The 13,951-nt window shown below is 36.2% G+C and overlaps 2 protein-coding genes across 3 annotated transcripts; both read right to left on the reverse strand.

The window, feature by feature from the left end:
- Positions 1-3,915: 3,915 nt before the first annotated feature.
- LOC104805377 (zinc finger CCCH domain-containing protein 41) lies at positions 3,916-8,176 on the reverse strand. Of its 2 annotated transcripts, none has more exons than XM_010529932.1 (5): positions 8,115-8,176; positions 6,941-7,677; positions 5,700-6,848; positions 4,919-5,239; positions 3,916-4,717 (listed from the first exon to the last, which is right to left on the reverse strand). In XM_010529932.1, the coding sequence occupies exons 2-5, from the start codon at positions 7,643-7,645 to the stop codon at positions 4,217-4,219; spliced, it is 2,676 nt and encodes an 891-aa protein (XP_010528234.1). In that variant the 5' UTR covers positions 7,646-7,677; positions 8,115-8,176; the 3' UTR covers positions 3,916-4,216. The 2 variants fall into 2 exon arrangements, with proteins under 2 accessions (XP_010528234.1, XP_010528233.1); XM_010529931.1 differs by having other exon boundaries at positions 6,941-7,690.
- Positions 8,177-9,331: 1,155 nt separating this feature from the next.
- LOC104805378 (probable galactinol--sucrose galactosyltransferase 5) lies at positions 9,332-13,544 on the reverse strand. Its single transcript, XM_010529933.2, has 5 exons — positions 12,140-13,544; positions 11,521-11,896; positions 11,252-11,429; positions 10,393-10,760; positions 9,332-10,079 (listed from the first exon to the last, which is right to left on the reverse strand). Exons 1-5 carry the CDS (start codon positions 13,024-13,026, stop codon positions 9,522-9,524), a joined length of 2,367 nt encoding a protein of 788 aa, XP_010528235.1. The 5' UTR covers positions 13,027-13,544; the 3' UTR covers positions 9,332-9,521.
- Positions 13,545-13,951: the final 407 nt, after the last annotated feature.

Raw genomic sequence — 13,951 nt, forward strand, 5'->3', positions numbered from 1 at the left:
TTTTTTATTCAAAAAGAATGACTATCAATTAAATAAAATGTTTAAAAGCAAAATTTCAATTAGAAATTAACATAAACAAATATCAAGTTTAGTTTAAAAATCCAACCAATTCTAAATTATTAAAAATATTTTATTTTGATTTTATTATAAAATTGTATAAAATTTGAATTAAAAAAATATAAATTATATAATTTTTAAAAAAGGAAAAATACATAATATTTATTTAAATTTATTATATCTTAATATTTAACATTAATATAAATATTTATAAACATAATATTTTATATAATAATTCTTTATACATTTAAAATTAAAAAATATTTTTATTGATTTAAATATAAAAATTTATATATATTTTTTTTTAAAACATGAACTTTTTTTATTTGGAAAATAAATACACAAACTTTTATTTTGGTAATAAAATACACAAACTTTTGGAATAATGGCAGAAAAAAATGAACTTTTTTTATTTGGCAAATAAATACACAAATTTTTATTTTGGTAATAAAATACACAAACTTTTATATTTTTAGCGCTCCACGAACAATAACGACGTAAAAAATAACGGAACCATCAACACGTCATCTATATTTGTGAATATCCGTATCCGATATAAAAATTATAAAATTTTAAATTAAAATTAAAAAATAATTTGAAATATAAATAAGTTATATAGGTCATTTATATTCAAATTTTAAAATTTAAATATTTAAAATCAATATAAATATAAATATAATCATAATTTATCGTATACAAATATATTCAAAGTTTAAACATTCTAAATCTCAATTATTTAAAATCAATATAAATATAAATATAATCATAATCTATCATATACAAATGTATTCAAAGTTTAAACATTCTAAATCTCAATTATATAAAATATTTCTTAAATATATCTACAAAACATGTAAATATAAAGTATTTTAAATTTCTATACCAAATTATTCTTATATTTAATAGTATTATTAATTAGTACGAATCAGATTGAATATGTCGTATAATTCGAATTTGATATTCGTATCTGATCCGTAACCGACAAATATTTCAAAATAAATATCTGTATCCGATTCGTACGTTCTGGATATCTGAATATTTATATTTATATTGATTTTAAATAATTGAGATTTAGAATGTTTAAACTTTGAATATATTTGTATACGATAAATTATGATTATATTTATATTTATATTGATTTTAAATATTTAAATTTTAAAATTTTAATATAAATGACATATATAATTGTATATGATAGATTATGATTATATTTATATTTATATTGATGTTAAATATTTAAATTTTAAAATTTTAATATAAATGACCTATATAATTTATTTATATTTAAAATTGTTTTTTAATTTTAATTTAAAATTTTATAATTTTTATATCGAATACGGATATTCACAAATATAGATGACGTGTTGATGGTTCCGTTATTTTTTTTTACGTCGTTATTGTTCGTAGAGGTTTATGCTAAAAATATAAAAGTTTGTGTATTTTATTACCAAAATAAAAGTTTGTGTATCTATTTGCCAAATACACAAAGTTCATGTTTTTTTTTGCTATTACCCCTTAAATAAAATGTTTAAAAACAAAATTTCAATTAGAAATTAACATAAACAAATATCAAGTTTAGTTTAAAAATCCAACCAATTCTAAATTATTAAAAATATTTTATTTTGATTTTATTATAAAATTGTATAAAATTCGAATTAAAAAAATATAAATTAGATATTTTTAAAAAAAGTAAAAATACATAATATTTATTTAAATTTATTATATCTTAAAAATAACCCTCTTTATACATTTAAAATTAAAAAAATATTTTTATTGATTTAAATATAAAAATTTATATATTTTTTTTAAATCAAATATATTTCTTTTTCAAAAACTTCTTATTTACATATAAAAATTTATCAATTAATATAAAATTATATATAAAAATATTCTATTTTTATTTAACTCTAAAAATATATTATCTATTATATAATTAATTTATATGTAATTATACATTATATAATATTTTAATTATTAAAATTTTTATAAAAAATTATATTGATAATTTACAATATTTAAAATATTAGTATATGATTAATTTTAAATATAATATTTATAATCAATATAATTCAAAACACTAACAATATGATAAATTTATATAAAAATATGATATTTTTTGTAATTTTTAGAATTGTATAATTTATATTTGTTTTCCTATTCAAATTTATAGATTTTTAAAATAAAATTAAAATAAAATATTATAGTTTTACAAAAAGGCCCATATCTATTCAAATTAATTAGATAGTTGATGAATTTTTATTAAGATTAATATTTGATGGTTTTTGTAGTTTTTTATAAAAATTTAAAGTGAAAGATTTTTAGTGATTTTTTTAGTTTATCCTTTGATATTTTTATGTCAATTTTTACTTAGATTAGACATTGATTATTTTTAATTTATATATATATATATATATATATATATATATGAGATTTTTGTTAAGAGAAAATTTTGAATATTAATTGTCTAAAAAATGAATTATAGAAAATAGTTGGATATATTTTTTTTTGCTATTTTCTCTAACAAAATTAGAATTTATACATATTAAGTAGAATGTTAACAAATTCAATATTAAAAAACTTTTAGCTGTATTTGGAATCTTCCAGTTGAAAAGGCAGCTGATTTATAGTATTAGTTTTCATTCAATCCGCAAATTCACCGAAACAAGAATGTCAAATTCAATTCAATTAAAATATATATTTTAAAATAATTTAGATGGAAAGTTCAAACTGTCAATCAATAGTTGTTTCATTTACAAGCTTTTAATAAATAACGCACAAAATAGTACATAAAAAACAAATTTGGGGAAAACAAATCCTCACATTAACTCTGCAAAAATATGGACGTGATAAAAAAAAAAAAATTGATAAAAAGGACAAATATTCGTACGCGCAGGTGGAGCGCGTGGACGCCACCGCCAGAAAACCGCTGGACTATAACCCACCAAAATCGGCGTTTTTCGAAAATTCTAAGAAAAGAGCGCGTGAGCCTTTTCTTTACGGAGCTTTTTGTTGGAGAAGAGAATGGGCTTGTGCGATGGGCTCCTTACACCCCTCATGCCCACACAACATTATTAAGCCCGCACAATTTATACTAAATTCTAAATAAAGAATTAAAAACTTTAAAATCAGAAATACGAATCAAACAGAACGGAAAATATTGTGACAAATCAGAAAAGGGAACAAAACAGACTATTATCTATAAAATTATATTGAAATGAAAACATCAAAAAATAGATAGCTGAAAATCCAAATCGTGAATTTCTTAGTTGCAAAAACTTAGAAAATTTTAAAGAAAAGACTGAACGTTCACTGCAAGAATTAAAATATATGAAAAATCAGACCAGACCAAAAAAGTTAGAAGAGATTAAGTAAAAGAAAATAAAATTAATCAAACTTCTCATTGATTAAAAGTTAAAAACGAAAAGCATCTAAAAATATTTTTCCCTGAAATTTTCTGGAGGGCATATATTTTGCATTTGAGGCCCATTTAGTGGCCTCGCGGACTATCTAACGAGTCTTTAGGCCCAACAAAGGCCCATTGAGTTTCTAAATAGGTGATAAGTCCAGTGGGTTATCACGGCGGGTCTCAAAGGCCTTCATGTTTAACATTTGCCCGATGAATGAATTTTTTTTATTTGACTCGCTTCATTAAATGTGTCTTTTTTTGACGACATTTTTTTTTGCTTTCAAGACATTTTATTTTCACTGCTTAAGATCGAGTTGCGTACATCTCTAAGACAAAATCATCTTCAATCTCACAATGACCGGAATGCGTGCCGTTTATATGTTTCTTATATCATTATAACCTCGAGAAGCTACATAAAAGCCACCTTTGTACCAGACGGCATGACCATGGGAGAAGGAAAAAATCCAGAGTGTAAATTTTGTTCCCCACAATGCTATCAGCTGGAAAACAAGGGTTAGCTGCTACACAGTCAAGGAGCCAACGATTTCTCGTTTCTCTTAGTTCTTTTTACATCCTCTAATCACTGAAAAAATAACCCTTAATAGATAATATATCGCATCCAAACAAAAAATAATAATGTTTAACCAACTGCCCTTAAACCCAGAAGAAACAATCACTATGCCAAAAAAAAAAAAAAGAGTTTGGAGACAAATATTACCTCGCTCTACAACAGCCCTGACCATGCGACCATAATCATCCGTCAAGATTTGATCCTAACGGCTGTTGCTCTTCCTCCATTCCCGTGGCCTCAGAAGCTTCCATCAGCTCGGAGGTCTCTATCTCGATTCCTTCCTTCTCTTGTTTCTCAGAAGCATCGTCCCCGGAAACAACATTCTTATCGTCAGAAGTTCCCACGGAAGATTCTTTAATGTTGGAGACCGGAGACGATTCTACAGCTTTTGGGTCACTATGAACAGAAGATGACTTGTCTGAGTTGGATACAGAGGGATTATCCTCTTTGCCGGTTTGTCGTGTTGTTACCCACACGAACCGCAAGACGTGTCCTTGCCAACACTTTGCATTGGCAAACGCCTTCTCGGCCGCACTGCGTTTCGCAAAGGTAACATGTGCTGTAAGGTTTTCGTTAGATGTATCATCCCCTTCTTTGGTATTATCGCCACTGGGCCCTTCATCTTCTATCTCCACTTTGCTAACTTCCCCAAAGGAAGAGAAGTATTCTTTTAAGACATCGACCTGAAAGGAGCATAGGAGTTCGAAATCATCAGCCCATGAGTGACTAAATAAATATCCCGGCAGAAAAGTAAAAACCAGCGTATATGAATTGCGAAGAAAAAGTGTGGCAAAAGGCTCGGTTTTCTCTCTAATCAGATGAACATGAAGACGTTATTTGAAATGGATAGACAAGGAATTAGAAAGAAGAAAAAGGGAACATACGTCAGCTAACCCAGTAGGTAAAGGGGGAGCAACTTTGATGGTAGTGGTGCGATTGTCCAACTTATACCTATTCACCATAGGAGTGTTCATACTTGCTGCAAAGGGATAAGTTTGTGGTTTCGAGTTTTTCGGTTCTTGCAACCATGTTTCTGTGTTTAGCTTAAAGTTGGACATCGGATTCTGGGCAAGTTTACTCTTCTCTGTTAGAGACTCCAGTTTCGGCTTTGTCGGGGGAGAGGCAGCACTCAGGTCAGCAGGGGTACCCGTTTTAAGGCGCTTAACAGACTGCTCCTCAGCTTCGTCATCCTTGATGACGGTAGCCTGAGGAAAATTTAAGAGCAGGGTTAGAGACAGAGGAAAAAGACCTTACAAAACAAAATTGCTTCATACACAGAGTCGTGGGATGATAAAAGAGTAGACAAATTTGTGTGTTATGGAATGATAAAGAGTAGACAATTTTGTTCAGGTGAAACAACTCTCTTCTCGTAAATACACAAACAACAGATCATCAACTGAAAACAGCCGAAATGATATACTTGACTCTCTTCATAGCCAAACTCAACTCGCATAAGTCAAGCTATATTCTGGTCTACAATTTGTCTAGAATTTTACATAATTTTTAGCTTTCAAGAAGCACTTGTGAGATATTAAATCCTATTATGCCAGTACCCAGATTTCAATTTCTCTTCAGATTAAATACATCCACCTGATTGAAAATCCTTTTAAAAGAAAGTCATGTAATAAAACTGATTCAAAACAAGATTTGGTTACTAGTTCTTACTTGTTTTTCGAATTTGGCCAACTGTTTGCGGAATTCATTACGCTTCTGCTCCAGCATTTCCTGCTTTTTCCGAAGTTCCTCCTTCAGCTGCTCGAGAGCTTCTGATTTTTTCTGCAGAGGTGGCACCTTAGGACCATTACTGACCACCAGCTTAGGCTGCTCACAGGAGGATGGAGCTTCCCCAGGACCCTTCGGACCTGTAGATGCATGGTTGCTCGTTGATGTTGGAGTAATAGGAAATTTGTTTTGTCCTCCGGCAGATATCATACCACGGCGAGTCAGAGATGCACCATTTCCAGTGTTCGGGCCATTATCTTGGATACTATCCCAATTTGCCCACCAAAGTTTGATAAAGCGGTTACCCATTACAGCATCAGGTGCCTTGAGAGCAGCTTCAGCCTCTTCACGCTTAGAGAACTGAACAAATGCTCGCTCACTGTTTAAGGGGATACGAATGTCAATAACATTCCCAAATTTCTGAAAATGGGCAAGAAGAAGGTCCCTCTTGTTGCTCTCCCCGGGAACCCCATTGACAAATAGTGTTCGCATGGCCTTTTGACCATGTTTTCTTGTATTGGTTGTCGCATCGTTAGGTGCCTTTGATGAATCAAATTTGGCAACTGTTTCACCAGCAAGATTCCGCTTTCCTTGCCTTGATGAACTGATAGAGACCTCCTTGACTTCATCTTCAAGACCAATCGATGAATTCAATGCTGAGTTACCTTTCTCTTTGAAATTCCCTTGACTGTTTGAACCACAGATTTGACCCCAAACAGATTTCCTAGTGCTCCTAGAGTTTCTTATACCACACGCATTTTCAGCTACATCTTGGTTATCGCAATCCAGTGTAGCTACAGTTTCATCAATGCCATTTGGATTTCGGCCAGATATTGCACCTGAAGTTTCACCAGTGCTGTTGTTCCATAAAGGTTGATCAGGGTCATAAAAATCAGTTCCAGCAGCGGCGGGATATGGATCCCCATAACCCAAACCATCAACAGTCATTCCAGACTCATTATTTTTTCCATTAGCCCCTTTAGCACTCATAAATGCAGAAGAGCTGCCAAAATGTGTGGGCACTGCTTTAGATGGAGCTGCCAGAAGAGGTGCGCCAGGGAGCGAAACAGGAAGATTGAATTGGGAAAGACTCTGCACGAAATCACTAAATGATTTAGCGAAAGATCTTTTTCCAAAATATTGGAAAGAAAAGCATTCAAGCAACTTGGAAGGAAAAAAGCTACCTGAACATCATCAACGACAATGCGATTGACTCCATGCTCCATGAGACACATGTCTCCTCTTAGACAGAATCCACGCTCCTCAAAGTCTCTACACCGTTGTTGAATACCAAGGTTGAGTTGAGAATTTAAGGGCGGTCTTAGAGACCCTTGCAAGCCAATTGGATGGAGAGTATCTAGGCCACCAGTTGGAACCCCAGGAAGCATTCCAAAAGCAGGCCATGGTGAATTTTGTGCGGTTGAAACACCAGATAACCCTCTTCCTCCAAAAAATCCCGGAGTCATAGACCCAACTTGGACCATATGAGATGAGAGATCAACAGGGTTGAACCTGGAATCACGCTGTGCCCAGGAACCATAGCCTCTCCCTCCACCTCTACCAGGACCAGTGTCCCTTGAAAAAGTATGGTTTGATCTTATTCTTTGGTTTGAATCAAACCGAACATTTGCTGCACCTGGATGTCGTTTTTGATGTTGATTAAAAGAATTCCCATTTTCAAAATGTATATTGTTTTTCCTGTAAGGCCTTGTGAAAACAACTTGATCTGAACTATCTCGTTCCAAGGACTGAGACCTTGTCTCTCTCCTACGATGCTTATGGTTGCGATCATCATCCTCCTCCTCGCTGATTTCCTGCTCCTCGGGATCACTCATACACTCGGGAGGGGATATCACGCTTTGTTTCTGAGAGGAAACAGAAACTTCCATTTATCCTCTAGGAACCACAGAGCTTGTGGTATCTGATACAAAATTCTGAAACAGTTTAATAATAATGTCCGTCAAATTAATGCACAAAAACAAATATATCAAATAGAAAAACGAGGCCCAAATTCTTCACATAATCTTATAGAACAGACGTTAATAGAATTATCCTCTTTGAAACCCTAATGTACTCGATGTACAATCGATACTCAACAACAATTGCAATTTTCTCAACTTTCCCTAATTGATTTGAAACAACAGACCAACTCCCAAGATCCAACAAATCAATCTAAAGCAGTACGGTTCATACTGCGCACAAAAGATTAGATTACGCTCTTAATTTCCACCACAGGAAAACCCTACTCGATCACAAAGCGCCAGGGAACAATAAATAGTAGCAGTGAACTTAGGGTTTATACGGAAAACTCAAACACAGATTAAGAAATGAGAAGTGATATAGAAAACAATATCTTACGGATTCTTCCAAGACGATCGGAGCGACCAATGACTATGCCGCTCTCTCTAGCGCAAATAGGCAAGGGTGGGTCGATTGGAACATGTCCCAGTCCGGCTGGATGAAGTTCCCCATCCACAGGCTGTTGTATGCGCAATGCACCATGTGACATCCTTGTAGCCAGAACGTTCCGTTTGGATCCCCCGACGGGTCCGTACACCAGAAATCATCACCTTTTTCACATAATTTAAAATTGAAACGTTAGCAAAACTAATTAATTACCAAAATTAATATGATTAAATTAAGGGTTCATTTGATAATAAAAAAAATTAACGGCACTTTATTAGCGAGGAGAAAAAAGCAATATGAATGGATTTCTCTAGAAGAAACGTGAAAAGCGCAAGTAGACCATATGTTTGGTAACAAATTGAATAATTAATGTCGCTTTGTAGGGAACAAAAAATAACGAGCAGAAGGCGCGGCGGATCGTGAATTAGAAGCAATCCGCGGCGGAGATTTCTCTCCGTTCGACGGGAAAAGAATCTACGATAGACCTGAATTCACGTCGCCGGTGGCGACTGCTCCGTCGTCGCTAAGGGTTTCAAGGAGCTTAGGAATAGCAGAGAGAGAGAGAGGTAACGTTATTTTATCAAAACAAAAATCTGCAGTGAAAAAAACAAGGAAAGGCGATGATGAGAGGAAGGAGGAACTCAAACTGGAAGCCTGGGTTTGCTTGCTGTCCCAAATCTTTTTGATATTTACATTTTGACCCCAACGTTTTATATTATTTCTCCCCTGTATCTATATTTTTCAACTGTGTTTGACATGGAGCATGGGTAAATTATCAAAGCTCGTTTACAAATGGTGTTTTTTGGCATCACCATCAGGCAATATAACTTCACGTGAACAAAGTTGAGAGACCCTAAGCATACAATGAATTTGTCTTTTCTTAAATGCTTTCACATATCAATACTATTTATTGTTACAGAATCATCTTTAAAGTCTTGGGTTCGATTCTACTACTGGAAAATGATATAATTTCTGGACCAAAATAGTCCGTATATGGATGGATATAGTCGAGCCGAATGTTCGGAAAATCATCCTGATTAAAAAAAAAATATTATTCACTATTAAACATGTTAATACGCGTATTTTAGAATATGACAATAATATAAAAATTTCACATATTAAGTACAATTTAGAGTATATAGAAAAAAATATATTTAAAAACACAAACATTTATAAAATCGCAATATATTAATAAGTAAACACAACAATAGCAGTGGCATTACAAATCATACCTCGAATAATTCTCCCCCTAGTGGGGTATTTTATCACCACTTTCAAATCATTAAATAGAACAAAGTGGGCTTAGAAAAAAAAAGCCCAACAAAATAAAATAGAAAATAAAAGTCCACTATCTGAACTCTAAAACAAATACTTGACCGAGGACAAACCCTCTGAATCAGACCAAGGCACTTGAACCGACACCATACTGTCTTCATATTCAAACTCCACACTTTCTCCATCAATCTTGCAGCTCACCGGCTTCCTGGAGGCATAAACCCTAAATTCTCCGGCACCCTTAACTCCGATCTCGACGGATTCATCGTGATACACCAATGACCGAATTGCACCGCCGGTGTTGAGCATGTTCACAAGACCGATCGGTGCAAATTGGACAGAGTTGCCCTTGAGGGTCACGACGGAGGACACTGTGATGAGCTCGAACTCAAAGGGCTGTAACGTGATTTCAAGATCGTCGGTGGGCTCGGACAGGATCAGCTTCTTGGACTGAGACAAGAACATGGCGAAGACTTGGACGTTTTCGACGGAGATAGGGTTACTGCCGCTGTCCCATTCGACGTCCTTGGGGTTAGTAGAAGCAGTGATGGTTTTAGAGTACTGAGAGTAGCATTGGTTACGTCTGGTCTCTCGGCACCATCCTCCTCCTTGGCAGTTGAACATTCCGATCACTCCGGTGTACTGTCGGAGAATTCGAAAATGAGCAATGAAAAAAGATTAGAAATGGAGCCAATAAACGAATGCAAATAAATTAATATATGACGAAATAAATCGGCCGAAATCGCCCCTAAACCCAAAAGGGCTCGAATTAGTTACCCTTTTGGACTGTATTGGGGTCATGGGCTTACCCTAAGTTGGGTGAATTAGATTCATGAGAGCAGACCGAATAAAGTCGAACACCGAAAAGAAAGAGAGTAAAGCCCAATAAAGCCTCTATTAAGCCCAAAACGGCCCAACAAAGGCCCGTTTTAAAAACCCAAGATAAGGGACGTACCTTGTTCAAGTTCCAGATCTTGAGCATGGTCTTGCCGTCGTGAAGAGGGTCGTCGAACAAGCAGTCGCGGGTAGGGAGGGCGTAATACTCGCACCTGAGGATGGAGCCGTCGGGCAGGACGAGACGTTTCAAGAGGCCGAAGTCGTGTTGGCCGACCGAGTCGCTGACGTAGATGGGACCGCCCGAGATGGCTCGGGAGGCGGCGTGGAAACTGGCGCAAGGGTGGGTCGATTGGAACATGTCCCAGTCCGGCTGGATGAAGTTCCCCATCCACAGGCTGTTGTATGCGCAATGCACCATGTGACATCCTTGTAGCCAGAACGTTCCGTTTGGATCCCCCGACGGGTCCGTACACCAGAAATCATCACCTTTTTCACATAATTTAAAATTGAAACGTTAGCAAAACTAATTAATTACCAAAATTAATATGATTAAATTAAGGGTTCATTTGATAATAAAAAAAATTAACGGCACTTTATTAGCGAGGAGAAAAAAGCAATATGAATGGATTTCTCTAGAAGAAACGTGAAAAGCGCAAGTAGACCATATGTTTGGTAACAAATTGAATAATTAATGTCGCTTTTATTGGTAGGCTAGTGGATTGTGTAATATGTAAAAAAACATTTATATATATATATATAATGTGTGTGTGGATATGCAGAATTGCTCTGTATCATTCTATAGAACAATTTATTATTATTATTATTATTATTATTATTATTATTATTATTATTATTATTATTATTATTATTATTATTATTATTATTATTATATATATAGCGAGTAGTATACGGTTATGATATATATTCAAGTGGAAAATTTAATGGATAAGTGTTGGAAGAAGAAGAAAAAGACATACCAACACGACCAAGGCAGATGGCTTCGGTCCCGAGGAACATGAAGTCATTGCAATGCTCCATGCTGGCGATAACGCCGTTACCGTTGAAGTGCTTCTTCACTGACGCCGTTAACGCCTTGAAATAAGCTTTCGCCAGGTCCACTCTCCCGCCGTAATTCTCACAAAGCATCTCCAACAGCTGTATCATCCATCAAAACAAAACCGAAATGATTTGTTTACTTTTTCACAATAACTAACGAAGATTTTCAGAGATTTGAATTGATAGTTACGTGAATAACGTCGACTTTAACGCCGTCAATGCCGACGTTTTTGAGATGAGAGTGAAGGCCTTCATAGAGCTGGTCGGCGATCTCCGGTGCGACAAGTCCGATGCCGGTATCGACGATCTTGTCGACGGCGAGATCTTCCATCGTCAGTTTCAAACCGGGAGAGAGTTCCGGTCGGACCACAACCGACGGCGGAAGCGCCGGAGAATCTGGCCGGAGACCGCCCCAGTAGCCGCAGAGAGCATGCCACACGTAGATGTAATCAACGGTCGCGAATTCATCCTTTAGATCTTTCACGAAAGCTTCTATTCCTTTCTTGTTAGGGTCCTTTTGTGATACGTACTCTTTGAATTTGTAATTCTCTTGGAACTTTAGAAGCCTGAACAAAAACCGGTATCAGCATTTTAAAAACCAATATTAAACCGGGCCGGTACGTATGCTGAACACTAGAGCTAAACCGAGCAAACCCATGGTTGAGTTTCAGACTACGTTTGCAAAGTCACACACAAACCGGATGAATAAACCGGTTATAAAACACGAGGTTTTCTAAGAACCAAACAACTGACAATACCGGGAAACAGAACGGACAGAAACAGAGCAATAGAAAAACTGATGTACGAACCTGCAAGGCATTTGCTCTCCGGCGACCGTACAGTTCATCCCTTCCACAGTGATGGGATCAGAATCATGTCCGATGGATTGCCAACCATCGTCGATGAGGACCAGTCCCGGAGGACAACCTCCGTCAACGAGACCCTTAACGCCGTTATAAACGCCGTCAGGATGAACCGTCAAGTAGAACGCATCCCAAGTGCACCACCCGAATTTGTCGACGATTCCAGGAGGCGATTTCTCCTCCAGAAGTTTGAAAGTGTTCAGATGAGCCCTGATCACTTTCATGGCGTCTTTCACGAGCTTGAACGGGTCGTCTCCTGCGTGAAGATACAAAATCCTCTGAAACTCCGATGACGTCACCCGGGTCGACCCGCTTTCCACGCAGAGGTCCATGTTATCGTCGTCTCCGGGTTGGAGACACGATCTGAAGGAGCCTTCGACAAGGGGCAGGACAAGGACGTACGGACGACCCGACCCGGATCCTGTCTCGTCGTCGTGACCCGACCCGGACCCGGATTTGTCGAGGATGAGGAACTGGGTCTCGTTCTCGATGTCCCGACCGTTGGATCCGACCCAGTGAGTAGTCCACCAGACCTTGAACCGGAATATGCTCATGAACCTGATGTTCCTGAGCTTTCCGACAGACGCCACGTGACGGCTCTGGGGCTCCGCGGAGGAGAAGCCGACGAAGGAACCAGCGGCGGCGGAGATAGGTTCGCCGTCTTTGTCGGCGGAGTACGGCGAAGGGGTGAGGGTGACGTTGGTGGGGACGTCGGTGAGGATGGCGTGGCCATTGACGAGGATGTCGGAATCTTTAAGACAGAAAAGAGGCATTGTGGTGACGTCGACGCCATTGACGCGGGAGTTGGAGTTGTTCAGACTCGGTGGAGCCATCTCCGGTGAACTTCAAGAGGAAGAAAAGGTTTGGTTTTTGTATTGTGTGTTTTGTGGGGTTAGTGAAAGAAATCGAGTATATGTACGCGTGTATATAAAAAATAACAATGGTACGAATATTAGGAAAATGTATTGAAAGAAGAATATATGTGAATCTAGAGGATTTACAGAATGGATTTTCTAAATGGCAATAAAGGCTTGATAATATATGATCGAGATTTGGGTCGTCACGAGGATGGGAAATGGCCATATTTATAGATTGAGGAATTGTGCTTTGAGGTCGGGACGAACGAAGGCGTGAAAGGTGGGCCTCTCTCTTTCTCCTTTTCCCATATTTTATTGTATTTCTGTATATTTATTGCTTTAAATTAATATTTTTCGCAGGCGTTAATATATTTTAGTATTCGTTGAAGTTAATGACCGAAGATTTGAGATATTGGTTGATTCTGAGGCTTATAGTTTGGTGACAAGTGTCCTTGTTCTGGGTTCCCTCCGGGCCGTGACTAAGCAGCTAGAACAAACATTTTGATATATATATATATATATATATATTTGTATGAATTTTGATATATTATTATACCCTGGAAAATATTTTGATATTATTACGGTATATATACGTATCGTCTCATTGGTATTTATTGGGGGTTAATTAATATATTGTCATGATTGTATTCTAATTGAATTGCTTTTATGGGGCCGACGGGTTGCACCGCCGCCACCCGCAAACGGAGCGGTTGCGATTTTCGGCGATTACGGACGATTGAAAAACTGATTGGTTGAACCGTAACCAACCGCAACCGCAACCAAACTTGTGTTTTCTAATCGCAGCTTCCAACTTGCGTTTTGGTAGCGGTTTCCGGCGTTTTGACAATTATAAATTTAGTAAATAATTTTTATAAAATGATACAAAAATTTTAATTAAAAC

This window comes from Tarenaya hassleriana, unplaced genomic scaffold (assembly GCF_000463585.1).
Source record: "Tarenaya hassleriana unplaced genomic scaffold, ASM46358v1 Cleome11, whole genome shotgun sequence".
In the NCBI taxonomy this organism is placed as follows: domain Eukaryota; kingdom Viridiplantae; phylum Streptophyta; class Magnoliopsida; order Brassicales; family Cleomaceae; genus Tarenaya; species Tarenaya hassleriana.